The sequence below is a fragment of the Eptatretus burgeri genome, chromosome 7 (genome assembly GCF_056783735.1).
Source record: "Eptatretus burgeri isolate ZD-2024b chromosome 7, Ebu_testis_v1, whole genome shotgun sequence".
Lineage (NCBI taxonomy): Eukaryota > Metazoa > Chordata > Myxini > Myxiniformes > Myxinidae > Eptatretus > Eptatretus burgeri.
This window is the reverse complement of record NC_140967.1, coordinates 93,413,594-93,440,459: the sequence shown is the minus strand read 5'-3', so window position 1 is coordinate 93,440,459 and position 26,866 is coordinate 93,413,594. Positions and strand designations below refer to the sequence as shown.

Here is a 26,866-nt window from a genome sequence, read left to right as displayed (position 1 = left end):
TGGATCAAAGACCTTGTAAGCTGATAAAAGTTCAGATTTTCCAAGGAAAGACCGCATGATCAAGCATGCCTAGTCGGTGATGAGATTTCTTGGCCAACTTGGAAATACAGTTGATGGGTTGCCCAAAAAAACATCAAAATGTAATTACGATCTTTAATATGTTTAACCACCATAGTTAACAGGTTTTCAATGTATCCAACATATGTGGGTTCAATCCCACTTCGAACATAATAAAAGTGGAGAGTTCAAAGAATACGATACTCCACGCAGTGTTCAAGTCTATACAGCACTTCAATTTCAATAAAATGATGATTTTAAGGATTGTTAAAAAAAAATCCGGAAGTTTAGCACTGTTGAAGCAGTCTTATACGTTATACTCCACCCATAGACACCACCTTATTCAACATGTCCAAGTACTTCAAAACTGGAGGTTCTTGGAAGTGATAAGAAGGTGACTTGCGTTCTACAGTGTTCAATTAAATAATTCAATTTAAAAAATAAAATAAAGATTGTAAAAGTCATCTCAATGAAACAATTCCAAAATTTGCCACTGTTTTACAACCATTGATCAATGCAGTGTCGATTACACAACCTTATTTAACACGTTACATGAGTTATTCCTGCCCGTTGTATGTGTCCTTTATGACATCCTCGAAAACCGTAAGTTCCCTGTTTGGATTGACTTTCAATTTTGTTTGACTGCCAGGCAGGCAGACAAGGTTTGTTTACCCGATTCATGTTCAAAATAGAACATTCAATTTAAATCAAGTTGTTCCCTTGATCATAAACTGACATTTGTGGACAGGATAAAGGACTGACATAAAAATAAAATAATAATAAGAGGGAAAACGAGAGATGTCAAAAACAAAAAACCTTTCCCTTGGGAATAACAATACACATTAAGAGACATGAAGATATCAGCGGTTTGAAGGGGCAGCAATCCGATCACACACAATGAAGAGATACAGTTTTGGTGCAACCTTTACAATTTTAACTGCAAAAAGTAGAATGCAGGGATAAACTGTGCAGCAAAGCACAGATAGCCTTTTCAGATGGTACTGGACTATGCAGATAGGCCACGTTCGATGGAGGACTCTTTACCAATGCACCTCAAGATCTCCTCTCCCCCCCCCCCACACCCAACCTCAACCTCCCCCACCAAGCATTTCCGTTCGCTCCACTTGCATCAAGAATATGGAGATTTGGGGAGTGGTGGCTTGTCGGGAAGGACACTGCACTGGAATCCCAGATCTTGTGAGTTCAAAACCAGCTGAAGGCAGTAGCATGATGGATTTCGATTGGAAGTTTCAGGAAATCGAGTTCGTTTCAGAACTCTGGGCCTGTTACTCCCACATCGCAGGCGGGCTCACTGCTCACCTCTGCTCATTCGTTCCTCTTTTTATCACTTGTGGAACCAACTTCCTCAGTCCGGTCAATTATAATTTTCCCTCCAGGGGTTCAAGATGGCTATTCAGCACATTGGGTCATCCCACATCCACACTCATTTCCACCGTTATCTCCCTCCAAGCACACCCTTTCCTCTCCAGGTTATATAATTCTTCTCCCCCTCTTATTCCACCCTCCTTTTTGATTTTTGCTCTAACCTAGTTTCATTACAGGTATCCCTTCCCCTTCTTTCCGCCTGTGAACTATCCAGTTTTCCTCACCCCCCCACCCCCCACCACCACAACCACCACCACCAACCCCTCCACTTGCTCTCATTCTTCCTCATAAATGTCCCTCTACCCTGCAATCGGTATGTTCGCCACTCTCCCCTCTGTTCATGAACCTCAAATTTGTATACGACAAAAAAAAAAACACTGACACTCCATTGTTACTTGCAAAATCAAAGATTTTTCAAGTATATTGTTCAGTCGATTTTGTTAATCTGTCTGCTATTTGTTTGTCAATCGCCTACAGGTCACAATCTGAAACCGATAATCATGAAACTTCACCAAGTTGTAGAGGTTGTCTCAAACTGAGAAACCTATTGATTTTGATGTCAAAGGTCACCTTGAGGTCGTATTTCTAAAATCGTCATTTTTCATCCGATTGACTTGAAAATGAAGCAGCAATTCCATAGTGCATCACTGAATTTGGAAAGCAACTATTTTTGAAATCAAAAGATCAAAAGTCAAACTTCTAAAATCATCAAATTTCATCTGCAAAATCGTCGATTTTCATCCGATTGACCTGAGCTTTGATTATTATGATTGTCAACTTTAATCCTCATGAAATGGACAATTTGATGTATCCATGGCAACCATTGAAGAAAAGGGGGGAGGAGGGATTTTGCAAGTATCGTGCTCTACACGACATCTTTTTATTGTTTATCAGTGAAAACCCAGCTGGCTCATTAATGACCTTAAGGGTGGGATTCTCTGCCTGGCTTCCATGGTCCAATCTACAAGTTGACTCATATCGGTGGTGTCCACTCACTGTGGTTGACTCTTATTCCCTTCCCTTGTTACAGGTCATTTTGAATGACAATGGGTCTGACCCATCTCCGATACCTACGACATAAGAAAGAAAGTGTGAAAGATCCCAATGAGGTGAAGCATTACTGCAGCAAAGTGCATTTATCATGCAACAACACGACTCATTTATGAGAGTATGAAATCACCTCTCTTTGCAGGTTATCAAGTTTCCTTCCCTCTCCGCTCATCTCTTCCTGTTCGTTCGGTTCCTCTCGCTCACGGCGTCCATGCGTCGTCCCAGCGCCCGATTGCCAGTGTGTTGCCTTATATCCTCCGTCATCTCACTCATCCACGAGCTAATATTTTTTTCGACAAAAGACCCATGATGCATTTCTGAGTCAGCAGAAATAATGTGTTCCGTGTCGAGAGGATTGAAGATGCAAGAAATATCAATGTATTGATTCCATGATTCTACCAGTGAGTGAGATGCACAAAAATATAGCCATATTTAACTTTGGGGATCGATTACATATTCTGCATAATTTAGAAAGGTAAGATTTTTCCAAACTCAAAATCTTCATCGTATGCACAGCAAATGGAGCAGCTCAAATTATCATGACCAAACTTCCTGCCACCCCACCCTCATTTTTATTATACTTCCACCACAGGTATTCGTAAAATCAAATCAAATCAAAGCAACCATTAGGAGCACAAAGAGACGGAAACGTTACATCAACTTGAGGAATTATAAAAGAGGGAAGCGAAGTTCAACTTGATCGATCAGTAGCTCGCAACCTGTCGTCCCCAGAGATAATCGGTGGGGTTCCGTGGGGTAGGGGTGGAAGAAGTAACGTGAACATCCACACTCTGTCAAAAGTCGTCAAACGGTGCGAGTTGCCACATGTCAAAGTAACCATTCACGGAAGGAAGGTCGTGCTTTATACCTGTTCGTGTCATCGTGTCTTCTTGGAAGGATCAGCAATGGATTGCTGGCGAAAAGCAAACTCGTTAAAGAGGAAAGCAAGCGAAGATTACGGTAGTCGTACGAATCACAATGACAGTCATACATGGTGGTCCGCACAGTTTTTGTGGGTTTAGAAAGGGTCCGCACAACAAAAATAAAAAATAAAAAGATCAAAGGATGAGAACCACTGCTCTGTGGATAAAATCTTCAATTGCATTATTGTCGGTTCCCGTGTAAAACATTTTCAAGTATACTGAGAATTTTGATTCCGTGTTATCGCAAACATATGCCTTTTTTACTGAAATGCAGAAAAACTAAGGGAGTGCAATAATCTTGAACAAAGTGAAAACCAAGTATCATCCATCGGCGTATACTGCAAAACAAACTCACCACCCCAAGCACTTCCCACCTCCTACCTCCCTTGGAAATACGACACGGCAAAGTTTACAATCGTATGAGGATTCTCTCTACTTGCTACCAGCATTCCTGTCAGGCCAAAATCAGTACAAAGAGAGGGATAACGATTGATTACAGTTTGTAGGGTTTTTATGTTTACAGCCATCTTTGCTCAATAGGTTTTATGACAAATTATCCAATGCTTCGCCTTGGCTGACATGATGGCCGAGAGGTGTGCACACTCACCTTTAAGCTGTCGAACAGGGGTTTGAATCCCGACTCAGCTATAAACTGTCATCCCGGTGTTTCACAGGCAGGGTGATTTGTCAATGCGCGTGCCATTCCCTGGATGTACGTGAAACTAGGCGTCCCCATCTGCCAGCATTAGTTGGTGGATGTTAAAGATTCCACGGTGTCATTCGTGAAGAGGAGGCGAGCTATCACCAGCACCATGAACAAATTACAATTTTCTGCCCGAACTAATTAGTACATCAGGCCTAGCTAATTAGTTTGTGAAAGACTTGGGCGAAAAACCTGCCTTTGGCCAACCCCACAATAACGTGGGAATAATTGTGTCCATTGAGGAAGAAGAAGAACAGGGAGAAAGAGGAGAAAGATGAGGAGGTGGGAGGTGGGAGGTGGGAGGTGAAGAAGAAGAAGAAGAAGAAGAACAACAACAACAACAACAACATGCATACTCAGCCTGAAACTTGTTATCCATTTAAAGATGCTTAGCATAGCCATTCAAAGCAGGAGCAACTGCAGTCACTGTGAACAAAGGAAGGAATGTTCATACACAATGACCCGAAATGACCCGAGTATTGTTTATTCCTTCCCTTCCTTTGCACACTGCAAAGCAAGAAACACCCAACCCTCTGAGGACGACAGGACACAAAACAATAAGAACACAAATAAATAGCATTAAGGAAAGCAAGGTCAATCCGACAAACGCCCTGCACACACCAGATGCAAAGATCAAATGCAGACATCCATACTCTTCGAGACATGCGCAAACGTTTTACAGTTGGTACCCAATCATACGTTTCGCCATACGTATTATATATTAAAATGAAAAACGGCATTATTTACATGGAAAAGTGAAACATTTGAGATCCCAGTAAGACTCTTTAAATAACCAGAGGCTTCCGACACTGAGATTCAAGAGCAAGATGCATGATGATGCTCGCATGTACCTTGAGTACCTTGTGATTCAATGCTGTGTTTGACAGGTGTTTGTCGTGCTGACTACGAGCTCATTAAAGTTTCCCATTGGAATGTCAATGTTTCCTTTCACATGGTAGAAAAAGATAAGTATGGCACCAAATATAATTTTACATGGGCTTTATCTACCTATCGGAACTGTCGTGCTAAATATACAGCCAATCAAAGGAAAGGAATTTGCACAAGGTGCTGACACCCATTGGCCAACTCATTTCGACAGATAGTGGCATTTTTGACATCCACAAGTGGCACAAAACGGCAGACTGGACAGTCTGAACGATGTCCCCATTTGAAGGATGGCAAGCAGATGCAGCGCTCCTTAATGGCATGAATGGTGTGCGGTATAGAAGCAAACAGATAGGTGAAAGAAAAACCTAAAACCCAGAATAATAATGAAAGTAATAACTGCTCAGCAAGGCAAAGGTTAAAACCATCTAGTTTATAAAGCAAGCACTCAACATTTATAACGATGTCTGAACAATAAACAATGCTTTTCATTTTGTATACAGAGTTGGGGTTCGTGGGGTAGCCACAACACGGAACAGACCAGGTCATAACAGAATGAAAGGAACAGTGGAAATTGGGGTTGAGGGAGAAGGAACACACTACTAATAGGGTGGGGTACAAAACAGGTGTGATCGGGAGGAAGAAAGGACACGTGGAAGGGGGGTAAGGGGGGGGGGAGGAGGAAACAAAGGGTGAATAAGTTGGATACAGGTACGAACTCTCAATCTCAGAGGTGGAAGAGAAAACTGGGGAACAGACAGAAATGGAACAAATAAATAAACAAATAAACAAGAAAGATGTCGTGCGGAGCATGATACTTGTTGAGGAATCCCCCCAAAAATATTTCACCATAAAAATAATTGGTGGTTGAATTCAGTGACCTGATATGCAAATCCTTCCTGTTCAAACTGCAAGTAAATCGTATGAAAATTGAGGATTTTAGAAATTGCACTGAAGTTGCTGACCTTTGGCGCATTTTGACCTCAAAAACAATTATTGGTTGAATTCAGTGAACTGATATGCAAATCCTGTTCAAATTTCAAATAAATAGGATGAAAATGGATTAATTTAGAGATTTCAAAGTTGTTGACCTTTGGCCGACATTGACCTTTTGACCCCAAAATCAATAGGCTTCTTGCTTTTGACAAACTCGACCATTTCATGAAGATGAGTTTAACAAGAGTTGGTGTCAAAGCCACCCAATGCTCACCTGTTTATACATTTATCGTTTTTAAAAGACTCGTCTAATAATTAATATTTTTTATAAAACATTGCAGTGAAGTCTGATCCAAATAATTTTAAAGCAATATATGTATTTGCATATTGTAATCAGTAACAATAGCGCAAGTGAGTACAATATACGCCCAAACAAGAAGGTATAAACAGAATTGTGCTACTTCATGGAAAACAGCATCCTGGTTGCCATGGCAACCACTTTAGATGATGAACGTATGTCCGACACACCGTCTCCACAGTTTGTACCTATGTACCAAATATGAAACGTGAAAGTTGAAAACTTTGGGAGTTAGAGTGCAGACAGAAACAGATGGAAAACAGCATCCTGGTTGCCATGGCAACCACTTTAGATGAACGTATGTCACGACACACCGTCTCCACAGTCTGGACCTATGTACCAAATATGAAACGTGCAAGTTGAAAACTTTGGGAGTTAGAGTGCGGACAGGAACGGATGGAAAACAGCATCCTGGTTGCCATCGCAATCACTTTAGATGACGAACGTATGTCCGACACACCATCTCCACAGTCTGTACCTCTGTACCAAATATGAAACGTGCAAGTTGAAAACTTTGGGAGTTAGAGTGCGGACAGGAACGGATGGAAAACAGCATCCTGGTTGCCATCGCAATCACTTTAGATGACGAACGTATGTCCGACACACCATCTCCACAGTCTGTACCTATGTACCAAATATGTAACGTGAAAGTTGAAAACTTTGGGAGTTAGAGTGCGGACAGGAACGGACGGACAGATGGACGGACGGACAGACAGACGACACATAATACGCCCCGGTATATATATCGGGCGTATAAAAAAATAGTGTGGTCGATAACATTAGAAAGGAAAAAATAACTTGCACCAAAAACTTTAACATTTTCACGCTCACGCTGACGCTGACGCTCACGCCGGGGGTATCGCTATAGCTCTCTGTTCTTCGAACAGGCGAGCTAAAAATGCGACCTACAGGCGATTGATATACATACAAACAAACAAGAAAGATGTTGTGCCGCAAAATCCCCCCCCCCCGAAAAAAAAGTTGCCCCTGAAAAACAAACAAACATCAAATTGTCTATTTCATTACGATTAAAAATGGCGATCGTAATCAAAGCTCAGGTCAATCAGATGAAAATTGACGATTTTTCAGACAAATATCGATTTTAGAAATTTGACCTTGAGTTGACCTTTGATCTTTTTACCTCAAAAAGAGATGGTTACTCAATTCAGTGATGCACTACACAATTGCATTTTAATTTTCAGGTTAATAGGATGAAAATTGATGATGTTTTAGATGAAAATTGATTTTAGTAGTTTGACCTCGAGTTCACCTCTGACCTTTTGACCTCAAAGTACTTGGTTTCCCAACTCAGTTGTCCAATATGCAAATCCTGTTCAACATTTTTGTGAATAGGATGAAAAATGATTTTCTAAATTTGACCTTGAGATGGCCTTTGATCTCAAAATCAATAGGCTTTTCAGTTGTGACTATCTCTACAACTTGGTGAAGTTTCATGATGATCAGTTTGGAATTGTGACTTGAAGGCGACAGACAGACAAACAGACAAGAAGGATGTCGTGCAGGGCACGATACTTGCGAAATCCATTAACCATATTTGACCTTAAAGATCATTGGTGGTTGAATTCAATGACTAAATATAAAAATCTTCAAATTTTAAGTCAATCAGATGAAAATTGACAATTTTAGAAAATTGGCCTATGTCGACTTTTTGGCCTATGTAGACCTTTTGCCTAAATTGATCCCAAAAATACTTGCTCATTGAATTCAGTGACCTGAAATATAAATCCTCTTCAAATTTAAAGTCAATCGGATGAAAATTGAGGATTTTAGAAATCCCATCTCCAGTAAGTTGTTGACCTTTGGCCTGTGTTGGCCTATATTGACCTGAAAAATAATTGGTGGTTGAAGTCAATGAACAAATATGTAACTCTTCAAATTTCAAGTCAATTGGATGAAAATCGACAATTTTAGAAATTTGGCCTGTAAACTTTTTGGCCTATATCGACTTTTTGGCCAATGTTGACCTCAAAAATCATGGGGGGTTGAATTCAGTGACCTGAAATGCAAAGCCTGTTCAAATTTCTCGTCACTCGGATGAAAATTGAGGATTTTAGAAATTCCACCCAAGTTGTTCACTTTTGGCGTCTGTTGACCTTAAAAAAACTGGTACTTGAATTCAATGAACAAATGTGAAAATCCTCTTCAAATTTCAAGCAAATCAGATGAAAATTGAAATTTTAGAAATTCGGCCTCCGTCAACCTTTTTGGCCTATGTTGACCTCGCATCAACCTTCGATCAACCGTCGCAGGGAGCCAGGGACAGTACCTACAATCTCCGAAAGTTTCAGAATGATCGGCTGAGCAGTTTCGCTGTCGGCGAGCAGACAGACAAACAAACAAACAGAACAGATCAATATACTTAGAAAGAAAAATAATTGCCAAATAACAAAAAGAATAACAAAGTCGACCGCCCAATATACTTGCAAATCTTCGATTTTACAAGTAACAAACAAACAGACAAACAAACAAACAAGCAAGCAAGCAAGCGACAGAATAACACATGACCAACCAATAGACTTGAGGAGGTGGGGAACACAGTCAATCACCTGGAAACACAGAAAGAGGTGCGTTTGGAGAGGCTTCATGAAGGTAGAAAAAGTAATAGTGAACAGTTGTCTTGAAACACTGGAGGGAAGAATGAGATAAAACAGATTGAGGAAGTTGGTTCCACAAGCGAGAGAAAAGAGGAACAAATAAGTGGAGGTGAACAGTGAGTCTGGAATTTACTTGGTTCACCAGAAGTGGGTTACTCGCAGAGCAAGTACACCTTGAAGAAAGCTGTGGCTGTGGGGATTGGAAGAGGGGTGGGACTGAGCACGAAAAGGGCAGAGGATGCAAGACCAGAAAGGAAGTGGTAGAAGACCAAGAGACCACCAACCCATCTGTGATGTGAAAGTAATAGGGCCAAAGATTTGGCTTCATCTCGAGAGATAACGATTTTTAAGGCCTTGGTTTCCATGGCGTCAAGTGGAGCAAGGTGGGAAGCAGGGGTGCCAGCCCAGAGGGGAAAAAAGTATTCCATAAAGCTGTGGATGAAGACGTAGGCAGGGGCGTAGTTCTGCTGGCGGTGCGCTCCGGCACCTCAATCCATCCGAAGTGGATTGGAGCTTGGCTCCCCAACAGTTTAAAAATTAATTAATTAATTAATTAATCACTCACGTTCACGATCGGTTGAGTGCTTTGTGTGTTTTCATGGCTTTTAAACTTGTCTCCATTCTCTGGCCAATTAATCAGGGTCAAAGCTTGTCCCAAAGCTAGAACATGTCAATAGGTTGAACACTTTGGCTGGGGAGCGAGATTATAACAATCCAGGTTATAGGCAATGCAGACCCATATGAATTGCTGAATACAGCACATTGCAGAAGCCAGAAGAACTCAAACCATTATATATATATATCCAGATTCAGTGAATCAGCTCATGTTTATAAAAAAAAAGTATTTACACCCTGGAAGGAAATCTTTTGATGCTTTGGATGGAAACTTTGGATGCTGCCAACCGGTTGAAGTCTGGGTGGATCAGTGATGTGGCTGTCCGTGTGAAGAATGGCTCATCACGTTGTATGAACAAAGATAAGCCAAAATACATCAATGACATGGACTCAGGTCAGCAGAGAAGATAACCATGATGTTGTATTTAGTATGTTAACAATAAGCTTGACCATCTGCTCTGCCTTCTCCATCAATACTCTTGGAAGTTTACCAATGTGAAAGACAACTAAGGAACCAAATGCCGGCAGACAGGATGCCCGATTAACATCCATCCAATGAAAGGGGGACACATTGATGAATCACCCTGCCTGTGAAAAACCAGGATGACAATTTGAACCCAGGGAATCAAACCCAGACACCATGGGATCTTTAACGTCCAAACTTGTTGCGACGGTAGATCTGGCAATGACATCATGGCCGACATTTCTGCAGGGCTCCGGTATCTCATAATTTGGCATTACACCGCTGGACGTAGGTAGATAAAAGTTCAGCTGCGCCAAGAAAGAATTTGCACAACTAAGGATGCCCAGTTGGCGGCTCATTTAGGAGGCCAACTTAGATATGTGGTTTTCCCCAAGAAAGATTATGGCTGATGGTGAGGACCAAATGTTTGAGAGACTGAATGTCAAGAAGATCAAGGAAGTGAATTGGAGGGTTCGCCAGGCAGATCGTCTGTAGAGACAGAGTGACAGTGTAAGATTTGTCGGGATTGGAAGTCATGATCCAAGTGTTGGACTGGCTCATGATTTTATCAATATCGGCAGAGAGGGAAGTGACCGCTGCCTGCCTGAGGGATTAGTGATGCTATGGCCCAGAGGATGGAATCAACAAAGAGATAAAGGATTTTCCAGAGTCAGAAAGATCGTTCACGAATTAAGCTCGGGTCCCAAATAAAACAGCATTACAACAACACTATTGTGGAGGATGGTTTGGTCACAATGATGGCCAAAGGTTAAAAGCAAACGAGCTAGTTGTGGGAAAAAATAGCCATGCGGGCCAAATTTCCAGACCAATGTTCTTGTAACAACACAGGAAGCAAGAGCAGAGGTCCATCTGATGCAAATGCTTTCATCATCACTCCCTAGAGTCTGAACCTGCTCTCTATTGTAAAGCCCGAGCACACAGCAGTCCGCCAGCGTCGTGGAAAAGAATAACTCGAACCGTCACGTCACAAACTCGGGTGTTTCGTTTATTTATCCAACTTCAACACAAGCTCACCTCCTCCACAGAGCTCTCCTGCATTCCGCAAGCTTTAAAATGACGTATTTTATTGCGCTTCAGAAACCACAGCCCATTCAAAAAGGATTTCCTTACGTTTGGCAAACGCTGAAGCTCGGGTAGAAAACAAGGGAAGCCATTAAAGGCCAAACATTGACTTCATTTACACCAGAAAAACTGCCCCAAGCTTGAACTTCCCTACAATGTTTGAGCACAGGTATCTGTTCTGAGATTGGCTTTTTAGGTTTCATATTATTTACTTTTAAAAAAAAATGCCCGAAACAGCTATTAATAGTCATGAGAAGCTATCCTGTTGCGACACTGAAAGATCAACGATATAAAAATATAAGGAAACCCTCAGGTGTTGATCTCCAAAAAAGGTGCAAATGAGCCACGCAGGAAAGTTGCCGATACGCAAACAGCAATTCTGCGATATTGTCATACAGACACTTTTAGTGGCTATGCATTTGAAAATCCAATGCAGATATTTCCTGCAGGCAACTTCTCAGTCGAAATAATATTATATAAAAACACTCTTGAGAACCAAGGCAAAGTGGTCTGGCAGACAACTTGTTTCCGCCCTGCCAAGAGGGATTGTGGCGGCTGTGCAGCTTGGAATGAAGCCAATCAAGTTTCCCCCTCCACCATGCACGAGTACTCAATGGAACTGGAAGTGGAAGCATCAGCTGCATAGAAAGCATGCGGAGCCTACCTGAGAAGCAAAAGCACATGGAGGAAAAAATATATATATATATATACATATATATATATATATATATATATATATATATATATATATATATATATATATATATATATATATATATATATATATATACATAGAAGATCCAAAACGAAAATGGTACAGTGGCGGCATTCATCCAGAACACGACGTTAATTTGCAAGGAAAAGCATCAGGCCTTTAACAATCATTGAAATTTTGTGGTTGTGAAAAAGGGTGATACTCTATTCTGCCTCTGATGTGAATTCAAAAGCAAGAATCGAGTGCAAAGCTCAAGGATTCAAAGTCTGATCGAACAGAATACCAGTCTGAACGGTCCTTGTCAGTGGACAACGTAAACAATGAATTTTATCAACAACAACGTTAATAAGAGGATGTTTACTGCCGTGGGAAACAAGACGGGGCTGACAATGAGCATTGGTTCTTCATCTGAGGAAAGATAAATAAATAAATAAATATAAAGGCAAATTATTAAAAAAAATTAATAAAAATCTACCCCCCCCCACCAACCCCCTTTTCTGTGATTAAGAGCAAACAAGGAAACGTCAGTAACACCAAGCTTCGCATGGCGGTAGCACATGCTCCTGTCATGTAGTTCAATTAAAATCCGTCGTTCAAAATTTGATCTCAAGTATTTTGATCATTGGGGAGAAGTCAGAGGTCAAGGATGCATCAAAGGCAGAAGTGCTTGTTTTTTTTTGTTTTATGTCCAGAAATCTGTCTGGAGAGACCTCCTTAATCTGATACAAGACGAGCGAAAGCAAGCAGAAACTAACGAAATCCTGGAGTGAGGTGAAGGAAAACATAAGATCATTGCATTGCACACGAGAAACGACAACATTGCGTGCAAAAATGGTCTCCAGGAACCGAGATAGTTGTTCGAATACAAAGACATACCTGCGAGCCAAAATTATCACGATGTCAAAGAGCACCAACGCATGCACGCAATCGTCGGTTCGTGTGAAGGAGAAGGCATGAAAACAAAACTCCTTATCCAAGATAACAAAATGAAGAACATTTCTGTGCACAAGTTAAAAGTGTGATAATAAAAATCCAGGCTGAACAGTTTATGTTTTGTATCCCACTGATAGGCCGGATCTACATCCGAACCTGAACCAAAATCTAATCAGCTTGTTGTTGTCATCAACCCAACTTATCCGCCATGTTTTGTCGTAAAAAATCCACATTTTCAAATATCATGTTATACTGAATATCGTTTTTGGCACCATCACTCCATGGTGAAGAATCACTTGAGGAATTTAAAAAAAAAAAAAAAAATTTATATATATATATATATATATATATATATATATATATATATATATATATATATATATATATATATATATATATATATATATATATATATATATATATATATATATCTTGTATCCAAATCTGGATCTTCACCAGAATCAAATCAATTAGTCTTTCTCACGCACCCTACGTGTCCACCAAATTTTGTCCAAATCCAACCACAACATTTTGAGATATCCTGCTCAGACAAACAAACAAACTGGTGAAACACATCCTCCGTCCGCCTTCAGCTGCGGATGTAAAAAAAAAAATATCCAATCATAGCACCAGGCCTTCCATGACATTGCATGGTTTGTGTTGGTTGCACTGTTAGAGACCATGTTTGCTGCTATTATTCTTAACAAACATCGCAAGCTTGTATTAGAAAGGTGTTTGCTAATTATTTCATTCATCTGTCGTAATCGCTGCATGCTCTCGGTCAGCAAGCATGTGCACTTTAGCGAAATTGCAACAGTATGCTCGTGGACGTGGGGTTTATCGAGGCTTGATCAGTAGCACTTGCCTGGTCGTCATCGATAGGCCTTCATTTGAATGGGGGAGGCGAGATTGCATGGAGTTGTGATGTGAACGTCCAACATGCATCAACATTCAGCCAGTAATGATTGCCAACATAGCAAGAGCTACATGTCACGCTTTGTTACAGGGGGCACCATCCTGTGATAAACAGCAAAATGCATTTGGTTGATTGAAGATAAATTTCTTCACACATTCCAGTGCCCAGACGGCAGATAGGTCTGTTTGGGTTTTAAGCATTTGCTCGTGCATTTTGTTTGAACAGCTTTCCCATGTACAAGGATTGCACAGAGCGAGGAATGGGAAAGCACATGCGTCCAAAGGCTCCAGGCGTACGTTTCTAGGCAGACTGAGAAAAAGCATGCCGCTTACGCCAACAGCCGATATACATCAGTCAATCAACATTAACTCCAAAAAGGTGTGCGTCAACCCCATACAAAGTCTTCCGTTCCATAAATGATGGCTTCTACATCAAGTGCACTTGCAAACAGACATTATAGAGAAAGGCAGCACAAAGGGCAATACACAATCAATTCCAAAAGCTCATTCAGAATGTTCCTCCGGCGATGCAGAAATGGACCAGTGGCAAAAGATTTTGGTCACTGAGCAAATACTGAACCTTTTGAAGGTTTGTTACATAAATGATGGCTTCAACGAGTGAACACCATCCCGATTTATTCAAAACCTTTCCTTACCAATTATGGAAGAAAACATTCAAACATTGAACATTTTCCCTTGGTACAACCCTATTTTGGCACGATGGTCAAAATCATTCTGCTGGCTGTAATTTACATTGCATCACCGATAATGATCATTACAAATAGCAGATCCATCAGCTGCAGTCACAAATGAATGTACCTGCAACAGCCAATGGCCCAAATATCTTTCTTGGAAAAAGATATGGCAACAATAAATTCCAAAACATTGAACCTAAAGAAACCAAAATAATAGCATTTTTTATGAGGAGATGGAGCATTTTTCAACAATGTGGAGCCTCGCTGGGGTATACTGATTGCAAAATGAATAACCCTATTTTACTGTTGCGTGGAGCCACATGTGATGTGACGCAACTTTTTTTTTCAGGACTTGCAAAGAGCCATATACATTACAGGAGATATTGGTGCATAAAAAGACACCATCAGCAAAGGGCATGGCTAACTTGGACATTCTCCACATTCGAGATACAAAATCAACTTGTGGTTAAATGAGACAAAAACTAGAAAGTAAAGTGGAATTTGACGTAAATGCGTCAGTGGATATGCCTCCACCCAAATTAGCTGTCAACCAACTGTTACGTTTAATTTTAATTGAAGCTCACATGAAAAAGAGACAGAGACAGAGACAGAGACAGAGAGACAGAGACAGAGACAGAGACAGAGACAGAGACAGAGACAGAGACAGAGACAGAGACAGAGACAGAGACAGAGACAGAGAGACAGAGAGACAGAGAGACAGAGAGACAGAGACAGAGACAGAGAGACAGAGAGACAGAGAGACAGAGAGACAGAGAGACAGAGAGACAGAGAGACAGAGAGACAGAGAGACAGAGAGACAGAGAGACAGAGAGACAGAGAGACAGAGACACAAACAGACAGAGAGACAGAGGGACAGAGAAAGAGAGGGACAGAGAGACAGAGAGACAGAGAGACAGAGAGACAGAGAGAGAGAGAGACACAGACACAGAGAGACAGAGAGACAGAGAGACAGAGAGACAGAGAGACAGAGAGACAGAGAGACAGAGAGACAGAGAGACAGAGAGACAGAGAGACAGAGAGACAGAGAGACAGAGAGAGAGAGAGAGAGAGAGAGAGAGAGAGAGACAGAGAGAGAGAGAGAGAGAGAGAGAGAGAGAGAGAGAGAGAGAGAGAGAGAGAGAGAGAGAGAGAGAACAGACATAAATAAAGGATAGACAACATTAGATGCTTCTAACTCAAGCTACAGTCTGCAAAATGATTTTCAAAGTGCAAATGATCTTTGACCTGTTCTAATACGATATTGAATCAGTCCATCCTTGTATTACAGTCCATACATTTATCAAATTTGGTGGAAATCTCTTGAGTGATTCATGTTATTGCAGTAACACAGCTTTTCAATTAAAGGGCACTTGACCATCTGCGTTTGACCTTTTGAATCCAAAATTTAATCAGTTCACCTTTGTATTACAGTTCCGAGTTATGTCAAGATTTGTCAAAATCCCTTCGCTAGTTAACAAGTCATCACGGCAATGGGAATTTGCAACTGTCAGCTAAATGTCACAATGACCTTTGACCCTAAAATCTTACCAATTCATCTTTGCACCACAGTACTTATAGGCGGGTCAATTTAGGAAAAAAAACAAAAAACACCCTAACCCTCAAAAAATTCTAATAAAAGGTTTTTCAGTGTTTTTCTTACTTAAAGGGGCTGTCACACCTTGACGTTTTAGCCAGCATATGGCAAGGTATCAAAATATATGTAAAACGCTGGTGTATGCTGAACTATTGATGTTTTTAAAAAAGTTTGGGCGTATAATAACGTGTTGGATGTATGCATAACGTATTAGCAACGTACACAGAACGTTTCAATCACATATAGATAACTTGTAGCAACGAATGCTGAGCGTGTTGTCGGCGTTCACAACCTTTGCCCAACGATAGCGTAACTTATGCATAGCGCGGCAGCGTATCGCCGACGATCACGTGGCGTAGGCTATTCATCGGCTGCGGCTCGACGATTCAAATCATAACCGCACTCGACATCGAAGTGTGAAGCCGCTGTCACACCTTGACATTTTAGCCAGCGTATGCCAACGTATGAAAAATTTGCCGAACCAATCTGGCACACGTCTAATACGTTATGGGTAAGTTTTATATACGTCGTAGTACACTGGCAGACGTCGTAGTACGCTGGCATACGTCATCATACGCCGAGTACGTCGAGAAATTTTCAGCATGTTGAAAATTTCTCGACGTATGACACACGTTCCGCATACGCTGGCATAAGTTTTAGGCACGTTACGCGATCGTTGACACACGTCGACACACGTTACTTGTACGTTACTCATAAGTCGAAACACGTCGAGGTAATGGTTAGCGTCAGTGTTCCAGACTCCCTGTTTTTTTTTTTCTTCAGCATGATGGTGATGTTGGACACTTCGATTTCTAGTGCGGTTATGATTTAAATCATTGAGCGGCAGCCTATTAATTATATTATATCATAACCGCGCTAGAAATCGAAGTGTCAACATCACCGTCACACGGAAGAAAAAAAAAAACAAAAAAAAAAAAAACAGGGAGTCTGGAACACTGACGCTAACCATTACGTCGACGTGTTTCGACTTATGAGTAACGTACAAGTAACGCGTGTCAACGTGCGTCAACGATCGCGTAACGTGCCTACAACACGTTACTCAGGTTAGAAATAAGTTTCGGGTACGCTAACCATTACGTCGATGTGTTTTGACTTATGAGTAACGTACAAGTAACGTGTGTCGACGTGCGTCAACGATCGCGTAACGTGCCTACAACACGTTACTCATAGGTTAGAAATAAGTTTCGGGTACGCTAAACATTACCTCGACGTGTTTCGACTTATGAGTAACTTACAAGTAACGTGAGTCGATGTGTCAACGATCGCGTAACGTGCCTACAACTTATGGCCAGTGTATGCGGAGTGTGAGAGTCATACGCTGGCATACGTCGAAAAATTTCAAGCCTGGAAAATTTGTCTGACACCTCGGCATACTACGACGTATGCCAGCGTGCTATTAACGTATACAAACTTACCCATAACGTATTCGACGCGTGCCAGTGTTTTCGCCAAATTTTTCATACGTCAGGCATATGCTGGCTAAATCGTCAAGGTGTGACAGGGCCTTAATACTGGGTGTAAACGACAGAAAAAGTCTACCAAAATCTGACCACCGGAAGAGAGTTAAAACAGAGTCAGTTCCAAGATTGTCGCTGCTGACCCTGAAAATCAAGAAGGCAGCTGTAACTTCCTTATTATTAGGTGTAGAACAATCTTTTGTAACTAACCAAGGGTTTAAAGGGTCAAAGAATTCATTGGTGCCAATGTATTTATGACTTGGTTCGTCGAATCCATAAATGCAATATGGCGGCCAATATGGTGGCCAAAAACACTCCCAAACAATTTGATATAGGACAGTGGTTTTTGCTTCATCGTTTTCTTTATTAATTACTTATTTTGACCTTCTTTCAGCGTTATTTTGTTGAACATTGAATGTTTTTATTTCTGTTTCAGGTTTGGAACATGAGTGCTTTAAGCTTAGCCCATGAAAGGCTGGCTGTAAAGTACACTTGGACTGTCGTAAACGGTACATAAATCAACATGACATTGAGAATCAACAGAAGAAAAGTGGTTCCTCCATACTCTCACTGAGGAGAGGTGCACATGTGTCTACTGGGCCTTTCAACTGCAAGTCTGATTGCCTTTTCTGTGAGACCCAGGTTGCCCTAAGAGGTTCGGACTGCAGCTACGTCAAGACAGACTCCTTTGCCAGGACCATCCTGGAGTGCTGTGAAAGTCGTTCTGACGATTGTTCATTTACTGTGTAAGGACTGATTGAGTACTATGGTGGAGATCTTCATTCTGCCGACTGCATATTACCACCATAAATGCAGTGTCAATTTCCGTAATGGGTATGATGCACCGCTGCACATTTGGGGCGGAACGGATGTAAAACGCAGAATATCTGGATGGCCTAAAGAGGCTGATCAAAAGCAGACATTCTTCAGGATGTGTGCATATTTAGAGATAAATGATGAGGAACAGTTGACGATTTCATACCTTCAGGACAAAATGAAGGAGTTTTTGAATCGTGACGATTCGTTTCCTTATGGCCATCACTATCTAAACAAGAAACGAAAGGAACAATACGGGGACTTCGTCTATATCACAGAGGGAAATAGCTTAAACGACATAGTGACATTTAAAGAGAAAACATCACACATACTTCGGTCTTACTACACAGATGGGCAATGAGAAGGTGATGAAGAACCGCAAAAAGAGAGCCATAATTGAGACGGCAGAAAGGCTGATCGGGAGCGATATCAAATCAAATGTCCCATTTCTTACTGATGACGACTCAAAAGTTGATGATCATAAACTCGACTCAGCACTGGGCTTCCTTCCAGACACTACAAAACATGTTGAACTATCTGTTTGTGGGTAAAAGCCCACAACACAAAGTTGCCAGTATTGGACAAGCCATAGTACAAGCAGTAAGACCGCGGGTTGTCATCGTACCATTACAGATTGGTCTAGCAGTGCAGGTGCATCATCTGTATTGGTCCAAATGCCTTGTGGACACCATTCATGAGATGGGGTATGGTTCATCATATGGTGAAGTGCTCCAATTTGAAAAGAATGCTGCAAACTGTGTCAAACCAGATTTGTTAGTTGAAGACATAGATGTATTGGACTTGGCATTGTTAGTTTCTGGTGACAATGTAGATCACAATATTCTTCTCATTGACGGTAAAGGTACATTCCATGGGATGGGCATGGTAGCTGTGTTGACCACAGGGAGGAAGATGATGCATCTTGTCAAAAGGCAAAACATTTCTGAACTGAACATTGTAGAGATGTCCAAAGTTGATACTATAGTGTACCGCTTTGTCACCCATGCTCTTCGAAACATCAAGTTGCAAGAACTTCCCGGTCTCCAAAACTGTGACATGAGGGCTGATATCTTGTGGGAACTTTCATTCCCTTTCAAACAGCCAGCTCCAAATTGGCAGGGGATGATGCACATCATTCATCAGGGGTTTAAGCATCATGGCCAGTCCCCCATTCTGTATTTGCCCATGATCGATATGCATCCTGGTGACAAAAGTTGCGTTCTGTCTACATTGGAGTTCCTTAGCAACCTTGCCAGCAGACACCATGTTCCTCCAGTAATAACATTTGATCAACCCCTGTACTGGAAAGCTACTGAGATCATCAGTGCTGCACCACAGAGTAGTCACTTGAAGGAGATAGTTCCTCTGTATTTAAGATCGGACAGTCAGTCATGAGGAATTCCAAAAGTGTACATCAATTGCATAAAGCATGTTCTTGGCAGTGAGTTGTGTACACAATTGTTATTTCTTCATGCTTTCACAGGATGCGATTCAACATCCTGTGTTTATGGTGATGGAAAGAAATCAGCCTTCCAAAAACTCGTGAAAGGTGATCCAGTCCTCCAATCCTGTGCAAAGGCATTCACTTTCCAGCAAGAACTGCACTGACAGAGAAAAACCTCGGCAGCCAAGCGATGGCTGTTATATTTGGTGGGAAAAGTACATGTTCTCTGGCAGCATTGCGTTAGGATTTACTCAGAAAGTCGACTCTGCAAAATCATTCGTTCTGCCCGAACGTCTTCCCCCAACTGAGTCTTACACCAAATTCCATTGTCTCAGGGTGTACTTTCAGACCATGACATGAATGGGGATGGACAGTGATACTGATCCTTTGAACAGGGATTGGGGACTTGAAGACAATCAACTTATACCCATAATGTCTGATATGAATGCTGCACCTGACACTATTGAGAATGGTACATTGCAATTGCGCAACTGCTTGCAATAACCCCCGTTGCAGTTGCAAAATATATGGGCTTCCATGTACTTCTGCATGTGGATCATGCCAACTTACGTCCTGTGACGATTCACACGACCAGCTTTCAGAGGAACGAGAAGACAGTTTTGAGGACTAAACAGAGATGGTGAAAGAGTGACAATTACTTTTTTAGCATGTATAAGATTTTTCACTGAATTCTTCAGTGTACTCTCTGAGATACATTATTCTGAAAAATGTCAATAGAATTTACTCTAAAAAAAACCGGATATTTGCATTCTTTGTCCCTAAAACTGATTTACAGGTGAAATAATATGGGAGTTATTGGTAGGTGCCTTCATTCATGATTGTTGGCCACCATCTTGGATTTACGGATTCATCGACCAAGTTTATAAATCCATTGGCACCAATGAATTGCTTGACACTTAAAACCCGAGGTTAGATACCAAAAGTATTGTTCTACACCAAATAATAAGGAAGTTACAGCCGCCTTCCTGATTTTCAGGGTCAGGGTGACCATGTTGGAAATGACCCAGTTTTAACCCACTTCCGGTGGTCAGATTTTGGTAGACTTTTTTCTGTCGTTTAAAACACCCAGTAGGTAAGAAAAACACTGGAAAAACCTTTTGTTAGACTTTATCGAGGGTCTGATTGTAGATTGACCAGTCTATTATTTGAACCAAGTTTGGTAAAAAAAAAAAAAAAAAAATCCCTTCAGCAGTTCAGGAGTTCAGGAGTTTTGGTGGTAACAAATTAATCACACACGGACAAGCTGAAAATCATCATGCCTCCGCATGACCTTTGACCCCAAAATCTAATCAGCATATCTTCGCGTCATAATACACTTTTGTGCCAAGTTTGGTGAAAAAAAATAAATATCTTCAGCAGTTCACAAGTTATAATGGTAATAAAATCATCATGCAGACGTCTGAACCCGAAAACATTTAATGCCTCCGGCACCTTAGGCATATAAAGTTCGGATTTAAAATTGGAAAACTGTGTCAAAATGTCTGAAGCTACTCTACACATGGGCTCTAAATGTGACCGAGGCCACCCGGGCATGTTCGTCGAACCCATGGTCTGAAGTGCACTCCAAGACCTGAGAGAAATGCTGCCTTGAAACATAATTTGCTGTGGCCACAGAAGCTTCACATAAAAAAAATTTAACTGTGCATTCTTCACGTGTTATTGTTAAGTTAAACAACTTTGTTCCAATCTATAATATAAAAGGAGCTCAGTTTCAGCGTGGCTGCATCCGTCCGTTCATCAACAATTGTCTTACAGGGGATATAACTAATGAAGCCCAATCTGCAAACAGAATGGTATAGTTGAGTAAGGCTGCAAACAGTATGCTATACAATTGAGTAAGGTGAGGATAGATGGGTCGGTTTCAATTTACATTAAAACAAAAACTCTTTCTCCTTCAGTCTTCTTCAATAATAATAATAATAATAATAATAATAATAATAATAATAATAATAATAATAATAATGGGTGAGTCTCATATCGATTTGATTCAGAAGATGCTTGCTCCATTCAATATATTTATTTTTTCTACGTTTCTATTTTATTTATACAACAGTAGTAAATCACCCTATCAAACAGTATGCCTGATTATACACCGCCTATCACTATACTTGTAACACAGGTGAGAAAAGGATACGAAAAAAAAAGCAACTGATATTTCAATAATATATTTGCAAGATTTTTAACGGGTGAAAATTCGTTTTTCGCCGGGTACCCCTTTTCGTATCATTGATTGAAAGAACACGGAAACAGCTTTTGACCGCAGTGGAACCGGGGTATATAGATAATGTTAGATGTTGGAATTATCTATATCAAAGTCGAGATGCACACATGCCGCACAGTACAGCAAAATCTAAGGTTAAAGACGTATGTCATAACACATCAAAGTCGATACAAAATTCAAAAAAACAAGGTTGAAAAAATGCATACACAGCAAAAACCACATTATTCTCAACATTTGAAAGGCATTAAAAGTGTCATTGGGCATGAATGCACACCAATGGCATTTCCTTACTACGTCAATTATTTAAAAGCATTGAGCGCTTCATTAATGCTCCCGCTGACAGAGTACACTGCAGGCTCTCTCTCCCCAAAGAACCTGCATTGAGAAAAGCATTCCACACTTGAAATGGATCTCGTCATTAAATGCAAAACGACCCGAAAGAGACAGAACGATGCACAAGTACATTAATCACATTTGAGTGCATTTCTATTACAGCTTTTCGTGCACAACTCAAAACGTTGACAGCACGAGGATACCAAGGATTTTAAAACAGCTTGCCAATATGGATCGGTACTGCAAAATCTACACCCGTGTTTGGGTCGGTCTGTTTGGTGTTCCCGCATCCAAACTGCTCATGGTGCCCAGACCACAGGTTGAGATCCCATATGCTGATGTAGTGTATCCTCTACTAATGTCCTTGTGATGAATGAAAATTAACATTAATTGCTCAAAACATATTTATTCTGCAAGCAAGGTATGCACAAGTTCGTAAATCCGACAACAAACATGCGACAATAAAAGTTTTGGTTTTATCGAGTGCACTAAAATATTTCACGGAAAAATAATAGTCGTGGCCAAAAATATTGGCACCCTTGCACTTTTTTCAAATAATGTACCATTTCTTCCAGAAAATTGTTGAAATAAAAAATATCTTTTGGTATCCACAAATGTATTTATTTGGTTTGCAGTGGAACAAAACAAAAAGAGCTATTTAAAAATTACTAAATCTTAGCTCATTCCACACGGAGATCCTAAAATGGGCCGGACAATATTATTTGCACCTTTTATAAGTTGTTAGAAATAATTAGATTTGAAGCAGGTGATTCTCCTTTACTTTGGAATTGAACTCACCTGTGGTGAGTTGCAGGTGCCTGCAATATAAAAATTACTCATCCAACCAGTTAGAATGGAGAAAAGGAGTCATTTTGCTGTTTTGTGTCACTATGTGTCCCACAATGAGCATGGAGAAAAGACAGAAAACCATAGAATTGTCCGAGGAGGTCAGACACAAGATTGGAGCCGAGCATGGACAATCTCAAGGCTACAAGTCCATCTCTAGAGACATGGATGTTCCTGTGTCCACCGTACGTAATGTTATCAGGAAGTTTAAGGCCCATGGCACTGCAGCCAACCTCCCTGGATGTGGCCGCAAGAGAAAATTTGATCGAAGATTTCAGCGAAGCATTGTTTGAATAGTGGAGAAAGCACCTCAATCAACTGCCAAACAGATTCAAGCTGACCTTCAGATACAAGGTATGACAGTTTCAACTCAGACCATCCATCACCAACTCTATGAAAATTGATTCGATGGAAGGAAGACACAGAGAGAGAGAAAGAGAGAGACAGAGACAGAGACAGAGACAGAGACAGAGACAGAGACAGAGACAGAGACAGAGACAGAGACAGAGACAGAGAGAAAAGCCCGACTGGAGTATGCCAAAACACACCTGAACAAGCTAAAATCCTTCTGGGAGAATGTCCTGTGGAGATCAAATTAGGACTTTTTGGTAAAGCACATCATCTCTATGTTTACAGAAAACAAAAATGAAGCCTTCAAAGAAAAGAACACCTTCCCTACAGTCAAACATTGAGGAGGTTCAGTGATGTTTTGGGGTTGCTGTGCTGCCTCTGAAACTGGGTGCCTTGAATGTGTGCATGGCATCATGAAATCAGGAGATTACTAAGGCACTTTGGAGAGCAATGTTCAACCCAGTGTCAGAAAGCTGGGTCTCCATCGAAGGTCATGGGTCTTGTAGCAGCACAATGACCCCAATCACACTTCAAGAAGCACCCAGGAATAGTTCAAGCCAAAATGCTGAACTGCTCTGAAGTGGCCAGCAATGAGTACAGATCTAAATCCCAATGAACACTTGTGGGGAGATCTGAAAACAGCAGTTGGGAGAAGGTACCCTTAAAATTTGGGAGAACTGGAGCAGTTTGCACACGAAGAGTGGGCCAAACTGCCAGGAGAGAGGTGAAGGAAGCTCATTCATGGATATAGGAAGAGCTTGACTGCAGTTATTTTGTCCAAAGGTTGTGCTACGAAATATTAAGTCTCGGGTGTCAATAATTTTGTCAATGCCATTTATTTTTATTTTCTGATTTAAAAGGACATTAAGTTCTGAATCAAAAACAAAGTCTCTGTAATATTAACAGTGAAATAAAGAATTGTGGAGACCAAACACTTGTCACTTTGAACTTATTTTGCAAGAAAATTGTGAGTTATTTGAAAAAAAGTGCAAGGGTGCCAATATTTTTGGCCACGACTGTACATCCATCCATTGGGACCATGCTCTGTATAGTGTTGGTGCTGCCGAAGCAGTCTCCTGGGCTATTTGGCACAATCATTGATGGGTCACCACTCCGACACAGGATACTCAAATGGCTCATTTTGCCGACCTCGGAAGGACGACAGGCTGAGTCAACTCCACCTGGTGGTAGTTCATCTGCAAAGCAGGATTTGAACTCAGGACCCTCGTATCCCAAACCAGCCCCCCTAACCATGAAGCCAACACCAGGCTTCAAAATAATACAGGAGACGAGAAAATTTAATTTGTGAATGCATTCATTGATATACTTCCAACCAAATTAGATGTCAATGGTCCACTGTTACGTTTGATCTCAATTAAAGGTCACATGAAAAATTAAAGGTCACATGAGGGAGATCGAGCAAGACTGAAAACGAACTGAAGACACATAATATGTGATGCTTCAAACTCGAATTATGGCCTGCAAAATGATTTTCAAGGATCAATTGATCTTTGACCTGTTGAACCCAAAAATTTAATCGATTTGTCTTTGCATTGCAGTCTATACTTGTGCTAAGTTTAGTTGAAATCTCTTCAGTGGTATTTGTTCAAAAATTACCATGGTAACAATAAACCGATAACGGACGAACGCACAGCTAAACAGACAGCCGGAGGGACGACTTGAAAATGTCTTCATCCTTTGGCTGTGTGGCATTAAAAAAAGACAAACAAACTATCTGGATAATGGCAAAGAATGACAGAATAGCATTGGACATAAGGACATGGCAGCACCTGTTTTCAGCCTTAACATTATCATTGAAGAAATTCAAGAATAAACGTTTGGTAATACAAAATTTGAAAATAGCAGGAAAAAAGAAAACATCATACTTCCGTCAAAGCTTTTAGTCTTGCAGCTCGTCAGGAGACACGCAAGAATACTGGATATGCAGACACATCATGAAACAATTTATTTGTTCAGACAATTGGGGGTTGGTTCTTTGCACTGTTACTGACACGAACATACACATCATGGCCTTGGGGCACTGAGGGAACCCGTGACCTCCCATTTTTCTGTGGATGCAGGTCAGAACAGATGCAGTGTTTGCACATACTCTTATTGTTTGCAAAGAACAGGAGCTCGTGTGTGTATAAATATGGCTCATTTATGCCCAATTGTCGTGTCATATTCCTATTTCTAATGACGAATAGATTTTCTTTTGGGCATGACTGACTGATATCGCATACGCTTATTGTAGAACCCTGAATGACACATCTGACTTCCATATGGAATGTGAATATATGGCCACTGTTCAAAGCCTGAAGACCAACCCAGACTTATTTATCAGTAAACGTGATAAAGGGTCCAGAGTAGTTATGAACAAGCATGATTACGTGTAAAATACGATTGGGATTCTGAACGACAAACCAAAGTTCAAATTACTAGGCAATGTGGCTCATTGCAACCGCACAACTGCACTTGAACGGAAATTGCAAACACGTTTATTGCAATTGTGCAAAAGCAAAGAACTCCCACATGATGCAAATAGCGGATCCGTCCACATGCTTCACAGCGTCCTCAGATGTACGGGTTACCCAAAATATATAAAGAAGGCGTCCGACTACGTCCGATACTTCCGATGATTGGTTCTGTGCGACATAAACTCTCCAAGTGGTGGAGTGAATTATTGCAACCTGTTCTCGAGGAATACTCTGTGTACGCAATCAAAAATTCATTCATGTTTGCTAAAACCATGCGTGAATTGGAGCGGGACCAGAATGCTGTGACCATATGTTCCTTTGAACATGTGCTCCAGCCTGTTCACGAATGTTCCTCTTCAAGAAACCATCAATATATGTACGGCATCGCAGTTTCATAGCAACCTTGAACCACCCTCTACCTCTGAAGCGGTCTTTGTGGAACTCATAAACGCAGCAACACGAGCAGTGGAGTTCAGCTTCAATAACATGTTTATAGACATGACAGAAGTAGATAGACACCTTAAATTTCTTCATTTCATCTGTATAAAGCAAGTTTTACTCAAGGATTTGCACTAATATTCAACTATTTATTTGCAGAAACGAGTTCCTGGGTCTTGTACGACAATCAACTATGCCTCTAACCCAGGGAGCACACGACCTTTGCGATTTTCAAAGACGATGAATTGTTGGCCATTTGGAAGGTGGAGTCAGCCAGTGTCAGATAGCTCAGAACCTTGGCATTCCACTTTCTACGGTCAATCGGCTGATTGTTCAATTCACCAGCAAAGGCAAGAAACCCACAGCTTTTCGTTCTGGTCTATCTGGGCCTGAGAAAGATGTCTTTGAGCTGTCAAGCAGTCCATCGAGAAAATTTCCCATTGCAAGGCAGTAGATGTTGCAGAGGAGGTCCAAGTTAGCTCTAGAACTGCCGTGCGATGCCTTCATCAACTGGG

General features: G+C 41.0%; 1 protein-coding gene across 7 annotated transcripts in view; it reads right to left on the bottom strand.

The window, feature by feature from the left end:
• LOC147023816 (F-box only protein 46-like) overlaps nt 1-26,866 on the bottom strand; it is a 137,310-nt gene that overhangs the window by 54,128 nt on the left and 56,316 nt on the right. Inside the window, exon 1 of one of the 7 annotated variants that reach the window (XM_085889627.1) lies at nt 2,624-2,680. The exons of the other annotated variants lie outside the window; for them this stretch is intronic. Within the exon in view, the coding sequence (XP_085745753.1) occupies nt 2,624-2,665 (42 nt within the window). The 5' untranslated portion in view covers nt 2,666-2,680. Of the gene's footprint in view, nt 1-2,623; nt 2,681-26,866 lie in introns of those variants that run through there. 7 annotated transcript variants of the gene reach the window in all.